The sequence below is a fragment of the Neodiprion pinetum genome, chromosome 5, assembly GCF_021155775.2.
Source record: "Neodiprion pinetum isolate iyNeoPine1 chromosome 5, iyNeoPine1.2, whole genome shotgun sequence".
Taxonomy (NCBI): domain Eukaryota; kingdom Metazoa; phylum Arthropoda; class Insecta; order Hymenoptera; family Diprionidae; genus Neodiprion; species Neodiprion pinetum.
Genome location: NC_060236.1, coordinates 20,162,794 through 20,185,596, shown reverse-complemented (window position 1 = coordinate 20,185,596; position 22,803 = coordinate 20,162,794). Strand labels below are relative to the sequence as shown.

At 39.7% G+C, this 22,803-nt stretch overlaps 1 protein-coding gene across 15 annotated transcripts in view; it reads right to left on the bottom strand.

The window, feature by feature from the left end:
• The window catches only part of Rim (Rab3 interacting molecule), an 84,524-nt gene that overhangs the window by 48,464 nt on the left and 13,257 nt on the right, over positions 1-22,803 (bottom strand). For 11 of the 15 annotated variants that reach the window (XM_046629938.2, XM_046629935.2, XM_046629930.2 and 8 more), the window contains exons 3-8: positions 15,603-15,878; positions 14,623-14,853; positions 14,266-14,530; positions 4,701-4,911; positions 3,589-3,778; positions 473-686 (exon numbers count right to left, since the gene is read on the bottom strand). In XM_046629938.2, coding sequence (XP_046485894.1) covers positions 473-686; positions 3,589-3,778; positions 4,701-4,911; positions 14,266-14,530; positions 14,623-14,853; positions 15,603-15,878 — 1,387 coding nt within the window. Of the gene's footprint in view, positions 1-472; positions 687-3,588; positions 3,779-4,700; positions 4,912-7,964; positions 8,078-14,265; positions 14,531-14,622; positions 14,854-15,602; positions 15,879-16,000; positions 16,089-22,803 lie in introns of those variants that run through there. The other 4 variants (XM_046629939.2, XM_046629937.2, XM_069136018.1 and 1 more) reach the window with 4 other exon arrangements.

Here is a 22,803-nt window from a genome sequence, read left to right as displayed (position 1 = left end):
TTCCAGAATTTTACCATTGTCGTGTGAAATACTCGACAAATTTCTCGGAGCTTCAATACCGGAAACTTGAGGTTATGAGTAAAAAGTGTGAAACCAAAAACGTGATCACGCAAAGATATCAAAAATGTCGCTAGCTCAGAAATCAGTCTTTCAAGATATTTCTCTTCACTGCAGTAACGACCTTAATTAGTTGGACTCTGAAACTTTGTATATCATCACGTTTTTGATTGAACGCATTTTCGACGTCGAAGAGCTTGAAATTGAAGAGCTATATTCTGTGAATATGAATCAAAGCAGTCATCAGTTTCACTCGAGCAAAACACACGTTCAGTTTAGTCTTCAAAAGTTCTGTTCCAGCGAGTTATTTATTGAACTCTGCATCTAATGCATTCAATTCCGAAGTCGACAAGCGGTTAACGGGACGCTTAAACCATTTAGAAAGGGTGGGATCGGTGCTTCTAGTCTGTCTTACCCGGTCTGAGCTGACCCTCGAGGTCCGCGGTGCTCCCCTTCTTGACCTTCTCGATTAGCGCACCCCTCGAACCGTTCTCGAGGAGCTTTCCGCCCACCACCTTCAACCCCAGGATACTGCTGCTACTGCCGGAACCTGCGCCCTGCGACTTCCTCAGGATCATGTGACCGATCATTTTCTGACCGTCGCTGCTTACCTGCCATAACAGCGGGTGCTGCGGATTCGAGAAAAGTAAAATAGACCCTTCGGATATCCGTTTAAATCCAGATTTGAACAGTTGTTGAGTTGAAAGAAGCCAACTCTTTGCTTGGGCATGTTTTTCCTCCCTTTCCTTCTCATTTTTGAGCAATCTAATGTCGTATGTTGAAGGAAAATCTTACACGCTCAAGCAAATGTGTGGTTACTGATATATGTATAATGATGTACCGGGTCTAAAGGTGGAAGCAAGTCACCTCGGCGTTTACACATAGGCATCCGTGCGTTACAATTTCGTTCGTGAGAAGGAAAATTGTAACTCCAGTTACCTATCTGTAGACACCAAGATGGATTGGTTCCGTGTTTAGGTCCGGTATGATTTTTGTGTAGCTTGAAGTTACAATTTACGACTCTGCCATTTTTGTTAATCTGTAAAAAAAATAAAAGAAAGCACACAAAATTGAAACAAGAATTTTCTTCTACTTTGTTCATCACTCTTTCGTCCGGTTTCTTTCTGTGAAAGTGTTTTAAATCATAGGGTTTGGTTTTGTTATGGTATTTTTTTTTTTTTGCAGAAGGTATTGCAATTACGAAAGTAAACTAATACAAAATAATCACTCGTAAATACTCACTTCACAGAATGGTAATTATATGCATATTTAAGCAGAGTCGTAAGGTGTTAAGAAAGTTTGAAAAAAAAAAATATTAATTTTTACTATTTGTTTTGTGTTCGCAATCTTTTGTTTCATTCTTTCATCTTTTGAGGTTTGAAATTGTGTCATTCTATTTCTGTATTTTGTACACATCTTTGGTTTTTCTTTGCATTGATCATGATGTCGAAATTGTCATGATTTTGTTGATTAGGTGGTACGTGTATAAGAAGAAAGTGAGAATAAAAATCACATTCACTTCCGCACATGAAAATACACTAACAACAATATCGTATCCACACATGCAGTTAAAATCTCGTGCGTAATGCATGCGTAGAATAGAATATCAGTAAGAGTTTATGTATGTATGTTACACATATGTATAATATACAGTATGTACTTTATAGCGTGTGTATAAGCGTTGAAGCAATGTAATCACAGATGGAATTAAAGAAACATGGTATGTGGTATATAATATGCGTATATGTATAAGCAGCATGCGTAAAGCTAGGAGTAGGTGGGTATATATGAATTTTTGTAGGTTTTTCTAACGGGCGGTGTAACTGAGAGTGGATCTACTTTCGGGAAAGGGGTTAGCCCTCTCTTTTCGTTAAGTACTTTTCGCTTGCCACCTTCTGATACCACGTTATTGAAATTTTGTTTCGATTTCTTTTGCATAGAGTAGAGTGTAACCGGAATCAATAGAATTTATATTCTCAATTATGAAATTGAATTATCGTTTTGGAACATCGCGTTTTTATTGATGGTAATTTGCCGTTTCTCGTATGCGATTTCATATACCTTGCCAAAACGATATACAGTAATATACAACTAAATGTTCTGCGGGGTTTTTGAGACAGTCTCATGGTAATGAATGAAAATACATATACATATATGTATATACAAATACATGAAACGTTAAAATATGAAAGGTATAACGTAGCTGCCGCTATAAGTCACTACTGAAACTTGCATATAAATATATTATACCGATGTATACAAGGTACATATTTCACTGGCAACAACTACCGTCATTCGCGTAAATCAACTGCAGCTCCTATTCTATTCTATTCTATTCTATTCTATTCTATTCTATTCTATTCTGTTCTATTCTATTCCATTTACTTAGGTTTCCTATTTATATTTTTCATAATAAACGGGCCGTCGTCAAGCCTATGCTCTACTAGGTAAGCCGACGGAATTGACTATACATGTCGACTAATTACTTCACGACGAAAACGAGGGAGATTGCTTATTGTGAAGAAGAAACTATTTTCGCTATATTCGATTTCCCTGGCTTTCAAATTTTGCAAAGAGTGGAACACAGGAACGACCAGCCCAACTTCTCCAGTCCAAGTTGCATCTCATAAAATTCAGTCACTAAGTTTTATTCTTTATGTATATCAGTATCAATCTTCGTGTCAAGATGATGATAAATATCTCAGAACGGTTTACGAAGCAAGAGGAAAGTTGAACAGGTATATTTTTGTGTCCCTCTTCTTTTTGCAGTCATAAAAACCAAAAACTCATCTTATGTCCAAAGTACAGAATATACCATTTTGAACGAATTTTGAAAAATCTATCGGAAGCTAAGCGTGTTAAAGAGAAGGTAAATAGTGTCAAGATCTTGAGGCTATGATGGAAATGTTCCGCATCAATTGTGAAATTCAACGTGGCAATAGTTTTACTTCGACTTTTGGTTCCACACTTTTCAACTTACGGTAGGCGTCAAGACGATCTCAACGAGCCCTGGTTCGTCAATTTTGGTTCAAGCGTTCTCGAGATATGACACTTGGAAATCAGGGATTAGCGCGAGCCTCGCTTCGCACGCCCAATGTGCAACGCTATTCGCTTGCGAGTTGAAGTCTGAAGTGTGATATCTCGCAAACGAGTGGTCAGAAATCAACGAGCTTGAGCTCATTGAACTGGTCTCAAGGTCCGCTGTAATATGAAAACGTTGAAACCAAGTCGATCCATCGGAAAAAGGGTATTTGATCGAGTTTATCGACAAACGGCTGAGGTCCTTCGGCCCTTCAACGTTCAAAATGGAACACTCGGCGCATTTTAAAATCGCAAGCATGTTTCACGCACGAAGACTAGTTATGGGGTATACAGAGAAGCTTCAAGGCAGAACTAATTTTTCTCGAATAGTCTTTTGCTTTCGATCTCTCGTTCACTCTGTCTCTTTCACTCTGTCCCTTTCACTCGTCGTTTTTCTTTCTCTAAATAATCTCTCGCCCTCGGCCACGTCCCGGCAACTCCAGCCCGTACCTTGGGCAGATCTCCTCTGTTGCTATCTTCGCTGCTGGTGAAGGTGCTCGAGGTATCGATACCCGAGTCCTTGGTGGCGCTGTCCTGACTTCCCTGACGGTCAGCCTCCCAGGACCAGTCCTCCTCGTGACCGACGACGTTTGTACCGCCGTCGAATCGCACCGTCTTTTTCCCCCTTCTTTCCGTAAACCTGAGAGAGACGATCACCAACCCAGTTTCAGAGATGGGTCAATACAAACTACCAGGCTATCTACAGCTCCCAAGAATCAAGACCGTCGCAAGACCACCACCTCGTCGAATATGTTCGTTGTATTACGCGGTTAAGGATTGGCCGAGGAAGATTTTAAACTCCCATCAATTCGTACATTCGACGTGTTCGAAATGTTAATTTTCTTCATTTTTTTTTCATTCGTTTCAATAATTGCTTCGATATGATCAGTCAAATTTTGTCTCGGAAGTATTGATTAAAATGCGCAAAAACGGTATTAGATTATTTTCCGAATGCAGTCGTATGAAATATGATATGCCGATGAAAATATCTTGATAAAATGATGGCTGAACACGATTTAGATCTAAAAGACAGTGTGGGTGTATTAAAATAAGAATTCAAGTATGACCGACATCTAAAAGATAACTCAAATGTAACGATATGAAAACAAAAAACCTTCCAAAGATGTCTTAAATACGATCAACGCCCGTAACTAAATATTGAAGCGTATATTTCATAAATTTAAGATAAGTAAAGATTTATGAGATACTTCGGTAAATTTCAGACTGAAAGTAAACTTTAGCACTGCATTATTTGAACATGATTCGAGTTTAGGAGTTACCTTGAATAAAGAAGGATTATTCTGACGTAAATGCGATATGCTTATAATGAGATACAACTTGATACGACCGATATTCGAAACATTTCAACACGTCAAGGTTTTCAAATGCTTTTGATACACGACAAAAATACTCAATACGCGCGTTTCGAGAGCAGTTTAACCATTTTCTCTTGACCTCGAGCTTAAAATTCGACTTTTACGGAGTGAGAATGACATCGACCTCGAGCCAATCGCGAGCTACGATCTATTCTAGGTCGCCTGATCCCGAAGTGCGTAACGCACCTTCGACTATCCGCACTCCATTCGTCCCCGCTCCTCCTGAAGCTCCTTCTGACAAGGGTGCTCTCCTCTTTTCGTGGTTCCCGTGGGGGATGGTGGCCGTTGTGACCTATGACCGTAGACGTGGTTCGTGTGTGACCGTTGTGAGGCCCAAACCTCCGGACTCCGCTGGACAGCGAGGTCGGCCCTCCCGTCTCGTAGCTGTACCCCTTCCCTACAGTAGATCCAAATTTTTCGACTTCTGACAAACACTATTTTCCCTTACATTCTCATTACTTCGATGTGGAAAAAAATAATAAAACTTGAAAAAAAAAAAAAATACATCTTTTTTTACTTCACTATTCAATAGATAAACACAAATGGATAAATTCTACAAAATTGACTACGATGCTGTAAAACCGTTGCTTTCACACTTATTCGTCGTGATAATATACTGTCTGGCTATCTTATATAATAATTATTATTTTTCTTGTCGCTGTTCAGCGCGTCCATACAACAATGATCGTATTTTTTCGTTCCATTTTTGGTATTCCTATAGGTAAAAATATTTCAGTAGGTTGATCTGCAACCCTACAAGGAAGTGTCCATGTGGTTCTTGCAATTGCGCATGTGTAGAGGTACAGGTATACATTAATTCGATGTGGTATAATATTTTGCCTGCGGTGTTATTGGTGGTATCACACAACTATATACATATACATATATGTTGTATAGGAATAATGTATAATGTGCTCTGTGTGAAATAAAATTATCAATAAGTAATATGAATATATGAAACAGGTTTCTTCATCCCACTGCGAATAAGCTGTGTTTGTTTTTTAACCATTCAATTGTTCAGTTATATTTATTATTGCTTGTGTTGTTGAAAGAAACAGCGTGCAGACTCGATGTAGGATATGACGAATATGACTCGACACGAATTGACAATGTATATAGTATATGCATAGAAAATAATAACACGGCAAATCGATGTACATAGATTATAGTATATGTGTATGTATGTATGTAGATTACAGGAAATATATGCAACACCAATTATAACAATACAAACAAAATGGTAAGTTTATACACGACAAGAATTTACCGCGTTGAAAAATGACGAGTATTTACTTGCAGTCGAATAAAATTTATAACCGTAATAATTAATACAATTGTTCAAAAAAAAAAAAAACATACGTTGAACACGATTTTATGTATTACTAGCTGCCCGTCACGGCTTCGCACAGAAAGACAAATCTAAGTTAAATGTACACTTAATCACGAAAGTGTCTCTCCGCTTGAAGGTAGCACAAAAGACGGCTTTGTAACCCCGAAACGTAAATTTATCTATCACATCACACTAATGCCACATTTCATGTATATCCAACCATTCGATTAGCGCACGTCGATACAACGGTCAAGCAGTTCTTTTTCTGCCGACTTAATTTACAAATATTGAGAATTCAAACTGACGATTTATTTTTTATCACAATAAATTATAGCCTGCGTTACTCAGGGATAGTTTAGCTTTTTATTAGTGAAAGAATTTTCAAAATCGGTTGAAATGTTCCAGAAATTACCCCCTACATACAAACATACAAACTTTATCACTTCGTAATATCAGAATAGATATAGATATAGATATATATTACACGACTGTGACGCGAGAGAGACAGGAAGATTGAAAAAAAAAAAAAACCAATAATTAAATGTTAAGAAAAAACTTTACTCTGTTGACGGTAAAAAATTATGCACGTGTTAACACATTTATACGATATACACGTAGTATATACAGTATATAGACAGTAAAGAAGGAGAGATAAATTTATGTATGTGGCTTTTTAATGCAGCTGGAAGAATTGTTTCGCAAGTTTGTAAACTGTTTGCTAATGGGTCAGGCTTCGTTACTTATAAGACGTATAAATTCGTAACACATATATGCCGTATAATCGTTTTTAAAAGAGAGTGAATTCAAGTTCTAAAGCATTATTTGAATTGCGTTCGCAAACAAATTTATTACGTGAATGTGATGCGCACGTGCTGAATGCAAATTGGTTCAAGCTGCATTCCGTTCTCTTTTGAAAACCCCGATATCCCGGAATGTCGCGGTGATACAAATTTCTATCGATTTTTCGCAAGGCATACACAGATCCGCGAAAGAATGAATGATAACATTTTTATTCCACGAGAAAAAGAAACGAAGAAGTCGGTTCTAGAAAGAAGAGTAACCGGTCCACATGAGACACGCACGTGCATACACATTTAGATATTTTATACATCCGCATATACATATATTCACGTGTGTAAATATTTATGTATGTGTATGTATGTGGGGCATTCTACGTCATACTAACGGGTCATCGACCTCATCCCCCGGGATTCTGATTTCTAATGGATTGTTTGGTTTGTTTCCGACGGTAATGATACGTCTAATTTTTCGGAATTTTTCCGCCATTTTGTAAAAGTGTGGTAACCCGAAATATCCTTGACTTGAAGATGGACATTTTTAAAATTGATGAAACTGTTTGTAAAACCAGGGACTCAAAAACATATCTTTTCGACATGATTCGAAAATGGGATGAAATTGCTGAATGTTTGTTTTTTTGAATTTCTGTTTTTCGAGAAAAAAATTTCTTCGAATTTATTTTTAATGAAGGTTTCTTGTAGTTAAAAATAATATCAAAAGCAACTCTTTTGCTAAAATTCGATTTTCTTTTATTTCAAGAGCAAAACAACGGAAACAATGATTAATTCGAAAAAAATAATCGTTTACTTCGTTTCACTTTTGAAAAAAAAAAAAAAAGAAAATCGAATTTTACCAGAACGGAGCTGCTTTTTATTTTTTCCCACTTACATCCAACTTTCAAATCATGACGAAAAGATGTGTTTTCGAGTCCCTGATTTTACAAAAAAGTTTCATCGATTTAAAAAATTTTCATCTTTATGTCAAGGACATTTTGGGTCGCCTCACTTTTACAAAATGGCGGAAAAATTTCGATAAATTAGGGGCATCATTTATGACCGAAACAAACCAAAGAATCCATTTGACATCAGAATCCCAGGGTGGCAGGTCGATGACCCGTTGATTTGACGTGGAATACCCCATGAATATATAATATATATGGGTGTGTAATTGCTTGTTTATGGTCGGTTATTTGTCAATATTTGCGTGTGTGCGTGTGTGTGGGTGTAGGCAGCTTAGATTGTGCAGCGTGAATGAGGACCACGGCTGGCGAAATATTTTTTTTATTTGTTATCGTTTTTGTTTTTAGTTGTAAATATTTATACCGCAAGGAACTTCTTTATCTTCTCGTCGAGCATCGCCTGGCGGTTGATTCGATCTCCTGCCTTGTCCCTGGGACTCCTGGGTCCCCCCACCACAATCGGTGGGGGTTTCCTTCCTAGAAGGTATTCGTTATAAGCCACAAATATCCAATCGGAAAGTGCGAATTATGGCAGCTCGTCCAACGACTCTGGGACAACTGTTCGAACTATTTTTTTCTTCCCCCAAAGATAGAGTGAGAATAATGAAAGAAAATTTAAAAGTGACAAGAATCTTCACCGAATTCTCCGTAATTTGGTATTTAATTTTTCTTCGTATCCAAAACATCAGCTGTGCACATTATGTGCGTAAAAAATAGAAGAAGAAAAAAAGTATCAATGCAAAATCTACATATACCTGAATGTTGTACAGTAGCTGTGCAAGTAAAATGCGCGCGGGTAAAAATAGCATTGGGGTAGGGTGAAGGAGGCGGTAACCAGTCGCTTGGGTCTTAATTTAAAAGTTAGATGACACCGGTAGAACCAGAGAGAAATAATTCACTACGGGCTTGTTTCCCAGTTCCAGCAGCAGGTCGTTCGCCGAAAGGCAATATGCAATTAAAAGGTGACGCAAGTAGTGTCTGGTCGATTTTCATCAGCGTCTGGTGTTGCAGCGTTGCTGAATATATCGTGAGACGTCTTTCACGTTGTGCAGTTTCATGAAATTTTTAGGAAAATCCTCAACGCGAAACATTATTGTGAGAATTGAACTGGCTGCCGAGGCGATTTAGCCATCGACAATTTATTGAACACAATTGACTCCGAAATTTCCTGAAAATCTCGCGGTATATATACAGATATTACTTTAGTTCAGTATTATTAATAATAGTAATAATAATATTAATGATGACTTACCTGGCTAATCTACATACTAATTATGTATACATAGGTATATAAATATCGTACTATTCTAGTTTTGTGCAACTACATGGGAGCAACAACGCCATCCTCTAACGCAGTTTTTTTGCGTCAAACTTCATGTACACTTATTCGTATTAAGATATGTGGTTAACTTTCCGAAATCCCTGACCCTTACTCTTCATACGATGTACCATCATCACTTATACAATAATATACCACAATGCTAATTCTCCGAGTAGCACATCATTTTCAATCAACGGCAACCAATCGATTGTCAGTCTCCGTTTTCTGCTTCCTTAATTCCTACGTTTATTTTAAGAAGGATAGTGCAACCACAGCCTTATTAGTTCAAACCAGAAAACCGAGAGATCGTCAGATTTCACTTGTGAATCTTCAACTGTGATTCATGCAGTCTATTGCGATTACATCTGCGAGTAGTTAAGTCTGAAATGTTCGAATGCGGGAATAATCGAACCACAAATGATTGAATGTATGAATATTAAAAAACCTGTAGTGATCCAATGAATAAGCATCAGACCTTGGGACGGCCGGATAGGTGAGTATCAGTTCTGAAATCGAATGCGTGATACTATTTTCGCAAACGATTTAATTCACGAGTATTAGTTTTTGAAACGGTCGAATAAGTCAGTATTAGTTTTTGAAACGGTCGAATTCGTGAGTATTATTTTCTAAAACGGTCGAATAAGTGAGTATAAGTTTTTGAAACGGTCGAATTCGTGAGTATTATTATCTGAAACTGTCGAATAAGTTACTTTTAATTTCTGAAACGGTCGAATCTGTGAGTATTAATTTCTAAACCGGTCAAATTTGTGAATATTAATTGTGAAAACGGATGAATGTGTGAGTATTAGGTTCCACCACTGTCGAATACACAAGTGTTAGTTTTGAAAACAGTTAAATCTGTGAAAATTGAAACTTGGCAGATCAAATGTGTGAGTAGCACAGCCTAAAATGGTCAAATACATGAGTAATGACAGCCTGAACGGTGAAATGGGTGAGACATAGCGGCTAAACCGTTCGAATGTGTGAGTAGTAAGATCTGATATATGGTCGACCCAGCGAGTAGTATATGTCAACCGTGTGGGCGGCGGGCACAAAATCGCGTTGGCGTTGACTGGAACCCTGATATCTTCTAATGGATTCCGGGTCAGTTATTCGCGCAATTATTAACGTTGCTTGCATCCGCAACACGAATATCGCATCGCGACGCAAAAATACTTAATGCAAGAAATATTTAAAATCGCGGTGTACGAAATGCCTACTTCGACCTCTTTTTCTCTAACTTTATCTTACTTTTATTTTATCTTCGTCGTAGAGCAGAGATTGAAATTTACATAGGAAAAATGTCTAATCCTAAGTAATCTGAGTACGTACTGGCAAAAAGTAAACTTACTGGATATACAATGTAGTTAGGGCGGAAAGTGTGATGGCCTGTATACAAATCCATCCTACGAGCTATTATTAGCACCTTGACATAAAGAGAGATATAGCGAGAGTCGAGAGAGGGATGGGATAACAGAAATTCCTCGCATGATTCTGCAGATGAAACGCCGGCTTCGCGCATAGCTTCTGGTTTACAGAATGGTTCGCACAGTACAGTCTCCCGAATATGTCATATATGCATACACGTATGTACGTACATACATATATCATGTACGCGTATATGTACATGCATTTCAACAGACATGGCAATATCCTGCATAAAGTCGAATGTCCAATAAGTTAATCAAATGTCGAATGACAGGGTATGAATTCTATATCTCAGACCTCAAATATGTTTCACGATATTCTATGAGAACGAGGTTTTCATCCCACACAACTGACGCTACCGAATGATAAACAAACTGCATTTCCCGAAACCTTATCTTCGTGTCAATATTTGCCGAATAACATTGATAATGTCAGAGAGGGCGATATAACCACGATTAATGATTTATGTCGCATGAAAACGGTGCAGTAGATCCATAATCCCACCATCGTGTATACTTAGGGTGTCACGCGTGTAAGGTTGAAGATGGATATATAGGACTGAAAGTAGCCTGCAGAATATCGGGTTACAAGCTCTGGACAATCGATAACAATAATGACAAGTCGTTTTTGGGTAAAGAGCAAACGTTCCTGCTGTTTCTCGAACATTAATTACCATCAGCGAGTGGACCGCTTCTTGGTACCGGGGTTTCGAAAGTCGAGGATGGTGCGTCATCGCAGACCGTGTGTGTCGTCTTGGGTTTGTAACCACGAGAAGACGTCGTCGTCAAAGAGACTTACACGCGCACATAGTCGCATCTAGCCTCGAGTTGCGAAACGGTTTGGGTTGGCCAGGGTGCTGAATGGACCACACGGAGCCCGGCCGGGACAGAGAAGAGGTGTCGATTCGCCCACGTGCTGTCCCGTGACGTCATGCGGACGCGTAGGCGGTGTTTGCCACTGCGTGGGTGTCGGAGGACGAGGAAGTCGAGGGGCGAGAGGAGAAGAGGAGAGGAAGACGGATAGATAGAGTGGAGCCGGCGCGTGCCGGAGCGAGAGAGGTGGTCGACCGGGGGTGGAGCGAGGCCAGGGGGAGCGTAGGATCAATGCAACGGTGGGGCTGTAAGGGCAGAACCCGTGAATTCCCGCAGGACACATCTCGCGATATACCCGAGCTCTGGCCAAGATCATCGCTTCGTTTGTTCAAGATTTATTATTCAGAATTAAGTGTCGACGAATTACACCCAGCAACTTTTACCAGACTGATGATAGTCCGGGTTCTCGATTTTTCTGAGCTCTTTAGCGAACCGACCCTTGAATTTATGACCAAGTATCGAATAAAGTTCGAGTCCAAGTACTCGACATCCGTACAGGAGTTTTAGTTTGCTGATGTGGAAAATACACGAAACTGTATCGTCTTAGTAATGAAAGACGTGAGACAACTGGAACAATACCAGTTTTGTGGTTTCTGGATCAGCTCCATACTAAACTTTGGTATTTTTACATACCTGTCGTCTTGAAATGGACATCTTTATAAAAATTTCTTGTTTCCAACTCGAAAAATACACAAAAAAAGAATTTTGTGATGATCGAATACATTAGACTACTGAAACTGTACGAGTTTTATGATTTCTGGATGAGCTGCATGGGCGTTGTCATTTTGCTGTGCCCTTCGATCCAAATTGGAAATCTCTGTAGAAATTATAACTTTCTGACTCAAAAATGACATGAAACTGAACTGCCGTAGTGATTAAATATACTAGGCAACTAAAACAGTAAGAGTTTTACGATTTCTGGATTAGTTCGTTACCAAACCGTATCATTTTGCCATATCTTTCGTTGGGACACTGAGGGTAGGTCGCTCACTGGTAACTTTTGTCATGGTGAGAAGAAAATTTTTCGCATGCTCTCTATAGAAACCTATGAACCTGTGCTCCCTACGGTCATATCACAGTCTATAGAAAGCATGCGAAAATTTTTTTTTACCATCATGACAAAAGTCAGCAGTGAGCGGCTACGCTAAGTGACCAACTTTATTTGCTACAATAAAACATTGCTGAAATAGACATTTTCTTGGCTTTGTGCTTTCTTTGACTAATCAGTTCTAGTTGTGACGAAACACACGCGTTTAGTTGATTTAAAATAGATCTGAATCTATCATTGATTGAGATTATTAACCATACGGAGCAAAGAAGGACAAACCGAGAGCTTACTTTTTTCCCGTCTATTTCCGTAATATCCTTTACCCTATATCCAGCAACCCCTTACCATATGCCCACATACCTGGTACACCTGAGTGATTCAGTTCACAGGTCACCGGCCAGGCGTCCAATCACCCATAAACTAGATATACCTGTATGTATGCTATATACACACGTATTATGTGCACGTTTGCCACGCCTAAGCTGCGTGAAACACCCGTTACACACGCGTGTATGCACCTGCTTTGTGGTGGAATAATTTTAAGAAAAGAATAAAAATAGCTGCGCTACGTGGTTATAATAGTAAAGGAGCCAGGTGCCTTTGTTCTTGGTGTTGCGGAAAATTTTTCCGCATTATGTATCCGAAGAGACATCGAGAGACTCGGGTAGGATCTCAAACCATAAAATTGGTAAAATAAAACTTGCAAAAATCGGTCAAATCAAATTCCACGTATTTTCAAAGAGTTGAAAAATCACCGTTATGTAGAGGCATCTAATTTTTTTGTATCTGAAACCACTGTTCGCCACGTAACGAATTCGGCTGATTGAAATTAGTTTGACATCTATATGCACATTTCGGGCTACTGATTGATTGCACTATCCTTTGATTACTTGTCAATTTTCAGTTTTACTGATCATTCTGAGCTAAGAGTGTGTATTCAACTGCTGAACCTTGTAACACAAAGTGGTCAGTCACCTTCTCTACGTTGTAGAAAAAAATGATCGTCCTTTTTCATTGAAGGAATGTTCTGTAAAATATTTTTTGTAATACCTGCACGGGAAGTTCGACTTCGCGCACCGAAAAGCACGCGCGAAGCATCTGACTCTCATACACTTCAAAAACCGTTAGGTAATGTTGAAAACTGTTAGGTAATGCTCATTACGATACAATTTTCTGTTAAGTAATGTTCATTACCTAACAGTTTTCGACATTACCTAACAGTTTTACGGTATGACCTAACAGTTTGGGAATTGTTGGGGAATCGGCCGCCTCGCGCTCCCTCTTCAGTGTACGGGATCGAACTTAGCGTTACAGGTGTTGAAAAAAATAGAATACGATACTATTATATACACAACGAATATGAAATCACGGTAGATCGGGCACTTCATGATCTACATTTCTTTCTTTGTAACTCAAACCAATCACCAGACCGATGGGTGACCCTGTCAATCGTAATAAGGGATGCACTCTTTGACCCCGGCAAAGGTTCGTCCCCTAATTCTTGCCGAGTATACGATCGGAGTACGCCCAGGCCTTGGTGATATCGTTTGCCGAACCGTCAAACCGCGTATAAACTAAACGGACACACAAAACGTCCCACAAAGAGGCCAAATAGCGTTTCTAACGACCACTAGGATATTCTTGGGTTGGTAGAAACAGTATGTAAGTGCGCAATCGATTTCGCTACGTTCAATCGCCACAACCAGATCATAAATGTAAGAATTCATTAGTTTCGCTAGCGCAAGAAAACAAGGATATTGAACTGCTCTGAATTTTCGTGACTGCGTTTTACCCTGAAGCTCAAGCTGATGATTATCACGATTTAAAAGGGTCAGTTATTCACCGTTGACGATAGATTGGTAGAATATTACGTAACCATTCGCATGCCTGCTATGTGGGACGTTTTCTTGACTTTCTTTCTCCACATCGGGTAATCGGCGATAAACAACTTTCGTTATAGTTAATTAGATCGGGGCTAGATCAAGGAGTGACTCACCCTTCTCGGACTCGTCAGGTTCGTCACTGGCACACTCGGGTGTGCTTCGAAGCTCCTCTTCGCTGCTGCTGAAGCTCCTTTGCGGTTGAACACCGGGTTGAACACCAGAGGTGGGTCCCTGCCCGCCGGGGTGAGATCCGGGGACCTGGTGCTGAGGCATGTGATGCTGGGGATGCTGGGGATGTTGGGGATGCTGTTGGATTACCCGCGAAGGCTCGACCGCCTGGGGATGACCGTAGATCATGACCAGGTCAGAGTTTTGCTCCTTGAGGGCGATCAGCGAAGAAGAGTATTACAATATGTCTGGATTCGGTGACCACTTAACTCGCGATTCGCGTTCAAGCCGGATATTCTCACCTGGTAAATTTGTCTCTGTTTCTGATACGTCTGGGCTTGCTGTCTCATCAGACCGTCAAGCTCGCCTCTGTAGAGGCTCGGATCGTCTTCGGGGAATGCAGCCGGATGCCGAGGCGTCTGCTGCATCCCGTAGGAGCCCACAACCACGTGGGGGGTCGGTAACGACCTGGCGTGTGGGGATACCGACATCTCGACACCACTGTCACTCGTTGACATACGGCGACCAGGCACCTGAGCCAAAAAAAAACCGAAAAAAAGAAAAAACAGTCGCGTTATGAAACTCTCGTAATTTTCAAAAAGCTTGATAGGCTGCGTAAGAGTAACATAAGTATCGAAACTTTGGGTGTATCGTCAAAATCAAGAAGATGGATGGACGGAAGATTTGTTACATGCGAAACACTAGAAACTGGGAATCATGGGTTAATAACTTGGATCAATGCTTGGAAACTTATCCACTGGATGAAAAATTGAAGTCACAGAATGGAAATTTGAAGTGATCAACTAAAAACTTACTGGAATAGAACAATGGAGGTATCAGACTAAGAACTTTGGGTGATGGACAAACAACTTAGATTAACAGAAAGAGACTTGGCATAACTTACTAAAGATATGAAGAAACAAGATCACAAAGAATTAAAGCAACAGATTAAATCAATATTTTGAGAAATAGGAAAAAGACTTGAATTGACAGACTGAAATTTTGACAAAAAGAAGCTATAGACTTAAAACAAAACACTAAAAGCTTTAAGCGATGGACTAGAAACTTAAAGTAATTAAATAAAGACTTGAACAGACCGAAAATTTGGAATAATTGACTAAATATTTAAGAAATGAAACGGTAACATTTGAAAATTATATAAAAACTTGAACGTACTAATTGAAAACTTGGAAATCACGATGAAAAACTTGAAATAACAGACTATTTTTTGTTTTCATTACGGGCTTGACTTGATAATTATGAGCTACAGCAGAACTCTTACCTGTTCCTGTTGAGAGTACTGCCTTCGTAGAAGACTTCCGCTCCGCTGTAGCAAAGGTAAGTTCTCCTTCTCAGCAGCACTATGTGCCTTCTCAAGTTTCGGTCTTTTATCTTGCGTTTGTTCGACGTGACTGGTTAGTCCAACACCCTGCATATCCTCTTGCATTCGTCTGAGCATCGCGGTGTCCGCTGCGCCTAATCCAGACTTCGTCATCCATTGCCCGGTCTTCGACAACAGTTCCTGCTTTTTCCGGCACAGTATGCAGACCCATATCACCTATGAAATGAAGATTCTTTTAGTATCTTTTAGGTCAGAGTCTCGGTGGCCGGGAGTTCGTGTTCCCGGTATTGACAAGTGACAGATCCATTCGATATAAGCCGTTAATGGCGGCTACTCACTCATTTTAAGCTTTGTTAAGAGTAAGACAGAGCCGAAAAGTTCCACGTATTAACGAAAGTTCGAGTCTTCTAGCGCTTGTCAAACATTTTATGTAAATCTGACAGAGTGAACAAGTTTCGATTTTTTCATTCAGTGCAGTTTCATATTTTTAATATATTTTTCATTATGTCTGTGGATGAGATTTTTTTATGTTAGTTACAAAATTCGCGGACGAGTTTGTTGACAGATATTTCGTACCACTCACTGCAAACTTCGAGACTCACTTCTGGAATTTTTAACCTCGGATGCAGGACAATGAGCGGAAAACCTCGGAAGTGGTGAAGGATAGTTTTATGCGGGGTCGAAACAGTAAACGAAAGCACTTCGCCTCTTAATCGGTATCCAGGAATCACATTTTTGCTTGAGGTCGGACAGTAGGACACTCGGAGAATCGGGCCGCGTGGAATCAATTCCGGGAGAAGACTACACCAGGAGCCGAGTTAGGTGGGCAGGAAACGTTCGCCGAGGCCGCTGGTGCAGAGCCTACCGCGGCAAAACGAAGCCGAACGAGAAGCTGGCACGACCTGAAGGGTACTTGTACATACACTTGGAGTTGCCTGGCTAGCAATATGTCAAGTGTACAGGCCCCTCGCGCCCCCTTCACCCTATCCTTTACCCTGCGCCAACCGAGACCGGAGGAATTATTCAATTCCTGGTTGCACCTGGTGCAGCATTTTTCCCTTCCCATTGCTGGTTCAGTCGGTTGGTTCCATTTGTCGCACTGTGAAACGCTTCGGGTTTCTCACCAGTTACCACGATATTAATCTAAAGCGATGTGGGGTTGATCTTTAAAGTCGATTTGTTATTGAGAGTAGTTTCTTTTTCTATGCCGTTAATACTATGCATCGGATTCATACAGCAAAATAGAAGCCTGATCGTTATCGGCGGTCACCGATTGCGCCAAGTTCATTAAACAGAAACCTGAACGCGCGCGAGCCGATGCACTATCTTTTACCGCGATGACAAGCCTTTGGCCTACCCGGCGAAAATATTATCACACATTACTCCCCTCTCATGACGAAATTCGACATTCGACAAGTTTCATACATTTATAGATTTTTAGAGCTTTCATGTCAGTTCGATCAACAATTTTCGTCGACATTAAGACTAGATATATGACATACGAATGTCATATTAGGCTAAAAATAGCTCCGAGCACGGCTTCGAGAAGCTTACGTAGATAGCACAAGAGAGCGCGTCACAATCGCTCGCGCTCGGTAAGCGCTCGATCGATAATAACGTATACGATTAAATATCGTAAATAATCCGTCAGCTGCGTGACATATGATGCGAATGAGCGAATGAAAAGAAAATCAAAGCCAGTGGTGAAAAGTTCGCAAATGTAAGAAATAAATCGGTGAACATCATTTGCATCGATTTTTTTACCTATAACGATGTTGCGGCGTAAAAATTGGACCGAGTATGGCTTCACTTTCTTGAACAATGATGCTTTTACTTTCAGGGTTATGAGAGCATAGTTGTTGAAATATTCGAGATAATGAATAAAGATGCATTTGAACGTGTTCTGAAACGAACGTGTGAAAAATTTATAAGGTATATTTCACACGAAAGAAGATTTGTCAGTCAGATACTCACCAAAAAATTATTCTCCTAATGAGTCTGACCGCATGGCGATTATTTTGAGCTTGATATGAGAAAATTTGTATGACGCAGAACAGCATGCTTCGTGGGATGCATTTTCATTCCATCAGTTAGGTAAGATTAGAGAGTACCAAAATATGAATTATTATTAGTTCTCATACGAACGACTCGACGAAGACTATGCTGACACACGTACGTAATAGAATAAAAGCTGCAGGGCTTTCTGCGGTAGCACAAATTTTTTTCCAAGCCATTTAAACAGTACTTTTTATCACATCGATGATGCGATCCGATTTGCTCGTAACGGAACGGGACCGACCAGCCGTGCACTTTTAGTGTAACGCAGTAATATTATCGTAAGAAATCTTTGGTTTCATACAAGTGAAAGTTATAGCGGAATTAACTATATCATTTTGCGCCTAACCGTCTTATAATACTGTGTTACACTAAAAGTGTGCAGCCGGTCGGACCCGGTCCGTTCGGAGCGGATCGGATTGCCTCGGATTGGATCGGATCGGAGCGGATCGGATTGCATCGGATCGGATCGGATCGGATCGGGTCGGATCGGATCGGATCGGGTCGGATCGGATCAGATCCGCAACAATGAGCGTTGGCCTTAACCCATTGATGAGAGTGCTGCTTGGAAGATAGTGTTTAATATAGACGAGAGATCGTACAATCGTATTTAACGTTCCGATCAGCTTTCAGATATACATGTACCTCGAATATCATCCTCAAATCTGTCCACAGGTTTATTCATACAACATTAGGGTACATCAAAATAGTTTTATAATATCGCTTTAGAAACATGTGAAATTTTTACATATTCTGAATGTGAAGTCGAGTCTTTGGGCAAAAGTATAGTGATACCAATTTAAAAGCAAAGTTTCACGCGTGTTGAGTTTCATATGATTAAATGTTGGTCTCTTCGAAGTAAAAGTTAACAAGATGCACCAGATAATTTTTACATGGTTACTTTTGATGTTGTGTAGCTTTTAACGATCGCGTCTTGTACTATGTGAGGTTTACTAAATTTTGTATTCCATAGTGCCTGATTCAGAAATGAGATTTACTTGGAGTTTTGATCAATAAATTTTAATAAAAAACCGAATTCGGTGTTGTATCGAGATTCCATGATAAATATTTGAAGAATTACGGAAACTTGGGTAGTTTGAAACTCTGCAAATAAGCTCGATCGATCGAAACTTCAAGTATATGAAGCGAGATACGTTGCACTGAGTGCTCAGTGTATCGGACATAGTCAGGCGGATAAAGTCGAACTAGCAAAGTATATATTCCCAGTTGTAATTGATCTTCCGGGACACAAGGCACATAAAGCTTCGAAGAAGCGAAGTCAGCAATATGAATCTTAGCGCAAACTTATAAATTTCAAGAAGAGAATCGTTTTCATACAATATAAATAATATAACTGGTCATAGTGATACCGTCATTTTTTGCACACTGATTCAACTCGTGTAATAGAAGGAAGAAAAGTGATGTTCATGTGTTTCATAGTCATAGGTTCAGAACTGAATAAAAATATACAAATTAGTCATAATTATTAGACTCCATTAAATTGGTTTGATGAACAGCGGAGCTCTCGATGAGGCTAGTACAGAGCCAGTAGTCTCGCAAAGCCCAAGTTTACGTTCACGTAATCGGGTAAACTTGGTTTGACAATCTATAGCACATTCGTTAGTGCAAATCCAGAAAACAAAAATTAAATTAGTAAGCAGTACCTGGCGGGCCTTTTGGAGAAATACCTTGAGAAATAAATCAAATTCTATCATATTCGTTTCATGAATGTATCATGCCTTGAAAGAGGTCCACTAAGTTTCACGTATTAATTCAATTTTTTTCTTCTGGATTTTCATAAACGTATGAGTTATTTTTATTAATTACTATTTGTAGTTGGATAAGTTTGGTGGCAGCAGTGTGATTCCAGCGAGATGTGGTAGCTAAAGGTCAAGTTTCAATTATGCTTTTATTGTTGATGAACAGACATGTACTTGGTAGTAGCATATGATTTGAATCTTTTTTGATAAAGGATGAGAACACATTTTTAATGTACTTGGCATCTGTAACCGGGCATCTAGGGATACTTCGCCGGAGACTTACTCCACTAGATCACCCAGTCGCCTTAACGGCTGATCGTTAATTCTTCTCACCACCTTGTATCAGAATTCTTTGTTTTTGTGTGCTTTTTCTTATCACCAAAATGTTTGAATTTAATTCCTCCGATGGCTTTAATCGTGAAGCATGTTTCCAAAATAAATAAAATGGTATAAGCGAAATCATTTTTAAAACCCTGAGGTGACCAAATGAGCTCGTGCATGAAAAAGTCGGTATCGCCAAGATATGTTTCAAGTGTTAGTTACGCTCTGTTAACACAGAATACCGAGATCAATATCGTTAAAGCGGTGAGGACGTAGAACTGGCACAGAATGTCTTTTACGTGTTCCATTTGTTCGGTGCGGAAGGAAATCTGAGTATCTGAAGATCCGTTGTACCTTGTCGACAACACAACACGTTTTAACCGAAATGCATTTCTTCAGGAATGAAGTTATGCTTCGTAACGCGTTAGTACGACAATAAGGAATCTGTGTTGAAAGCACAGGGGGTAATAATTCATTGAAGCATGATTTACCTCTTTGTTCATATGTTCCGTGTTTCCGGATTCGGAAAGAGAGAATGCTCAGCGATTCGAATCACGGAGTGTGGAAGGTCAGATGCGATAGTTTGGGTGAAAATTGGGGTGGAAGGGGATGAGCGGGAACCCCGAATCCCGAGACCCGAAACCGAAAACTCTTGAACACTTCGACGAAACGAAAGCAACAAGTAAACAGCATAGGAGCCAGAGACCAGAGTGCATGGTCTGAAATTCGGGGACTGAGGTAAATGACGGTAGAGTACCTCGACTAACAAACAAGTACCCGAGGTGTACCTCACCGGTTTTCTTAATATGTCAGAAAACGTTACGCACATTTTTTTAAAGTGCTAACTCGGCCGTTTAAAGGATGAAAGTATACCCTTTCTTAAAAGGGATATAACGTAATAGCGTTTGTTGAAAGTGAACAATGATCAGTTGGTTTTACTAAACTCTACGTCATTATCGAGAAATCTTAAAAAATTGATTTTCAGTAGTAAATTATAGGGTGGTTTTTAATCCTTAAACGGCCTACTCGTACGTAAAATAAAATACCTACATATCTCATGATTTCTCATGTCCGCCAACGTGTCACAGAATGAAAAAAATCGGCGAGGTACACTTCGGGTATTTTTCATTCGAGTCTGTTACCGGAATAAAAACCTACTGGCAGTTGATTTTTTCGCGAAGGTTTCATAAAAGGTGCTCGAAAGGAGTTTCCGTGATGGGTGGAGCAGGTTTGCACTTAACCACCGCATCACGGAGCGTGTGCATGCATCGCCGTGCGACGACAGTCTTCTGATAATTTAAATTATGCGAGACTCCCCATACACTACCGGGGCAATAACAAGTGCCTGCCGTGCCTCTTGCGCGACGTCGATAATGCTGGGAGAAAATGAAAAATAGGAGAGGTAAGAGGAGCATTCAAGGCTGCACAACTCAACATCGAGCAAGCGGCGGAGTAGGCGTGTAATAAGGTTCGACGTCATTAGACTCCCGTCACTCTCAGACAACAACCACTATAGTTCTCCTCCCTTCACGAATGTGGCCTCACCTCGGATCCCGGAGAGGCGTCATCGGCACAATTCGAAAACGGCGAAGCATATTTATTCACGAATAGATAGTACCTTCTCGCACGAAGGCAATCTCCTATCCCAAGACGAGATAAAAAGAGCAGAAAAAAGGTGGGACGGTAATAACCGGTAACGCAGAGTCGATTTCGATTTTAATATTCGGAAAATATCTTTGAATACCGATTGTTTGTAAGGGAGTTCCGTGCCTGGTGATCAGGAGTAAATGTTATGACGATAGTTAAAAATGCGTATATTTGTGCAAGGCAAGGTGGTGCGTGATGAAAAATGAAAAAGAAGGAAAAATAAAATGAACTAAAAGGAATAACCGCTGTTATTTCGAAGTAGCGAAACTGTTTACCCAGCGTTCTATTTAAATGGTGATAACAATTCCACGTGTAATTAACTCTTGACTCTAATTGCGCCGAAGAACATAGCGAGCCGTGTACCCGCATGCGAGCTGACTAACCAGCAAACCCGTGCCGAGCTTTCGAGACCACGAGGTCGGATGACCCAAAGAACGAAAACGAGGCTGACGTGGAGAGGGTGGAGAGAGAGAGAGGGACAGAGAGAGAGAAGGAGAGAGGGCGGGCAGCGAGGAAGGCAGAAAGGGCTGCCCGCCAAACTGAAATGACGCTCTTGTAATTAGCTTGTATTTTATTAGCCGTCATTCGGCACTGACGAAAAGGCAAAAGGGGGGGAAAACCAACCAGTAAGTAGTGCAGCACATCGGCGAATGCTGATTGTGCTGTCACGGTTAAACAAATGAAAGACTGCACAACCATTTAAGGGGTTACCCCAAGGTGAATAGCAGTGTTAAGCGTTTCTCTAATCAATTATATTCTAATTACAAATTACAAATGTAATTGCGTAATTGTAATTTGTAATTAAAAGAATCAAAAATACTAATTACAGTTGTAATTTGTAATTAGAAAAATTTCAATTACAAATTACGAATATAAGTAGTATCGATTTTTCTCCTAATCACAAATCTGAAATGTAATTATGATGATTTTTTTCTTAATTACAAATTACAAATGTAATTAGAATAGATTTTTCTTCCGATTACAAATTACAAATTCCATTAAAATCATTTTTTTTTTCTTTTGTATTTACAAACTACAAACTACAAATGTAATTAGAATCAGTTTTTCTTTCAATTACGAAAAGCAAATGTTATGAGAATGGAATTCCCCTGCAATTAAATTTACCGCTGTATTTAATATCATTTTTTAAACTAATTACAATCATACTTCAGGAATTTATGGCTCATTCTAAGGAAATATAAGTAACATCGAGAATGTACGGGTTATTACATGAAAATATCAATGAGTTCTGCTATTTATGAAACTTTCTAAAAATATATAACCAACTTCGAGTACACATGGGTCGCGTTCCGAAGGAGCATGACTGATTTCATGCACATATGGACTCTAACGAAATA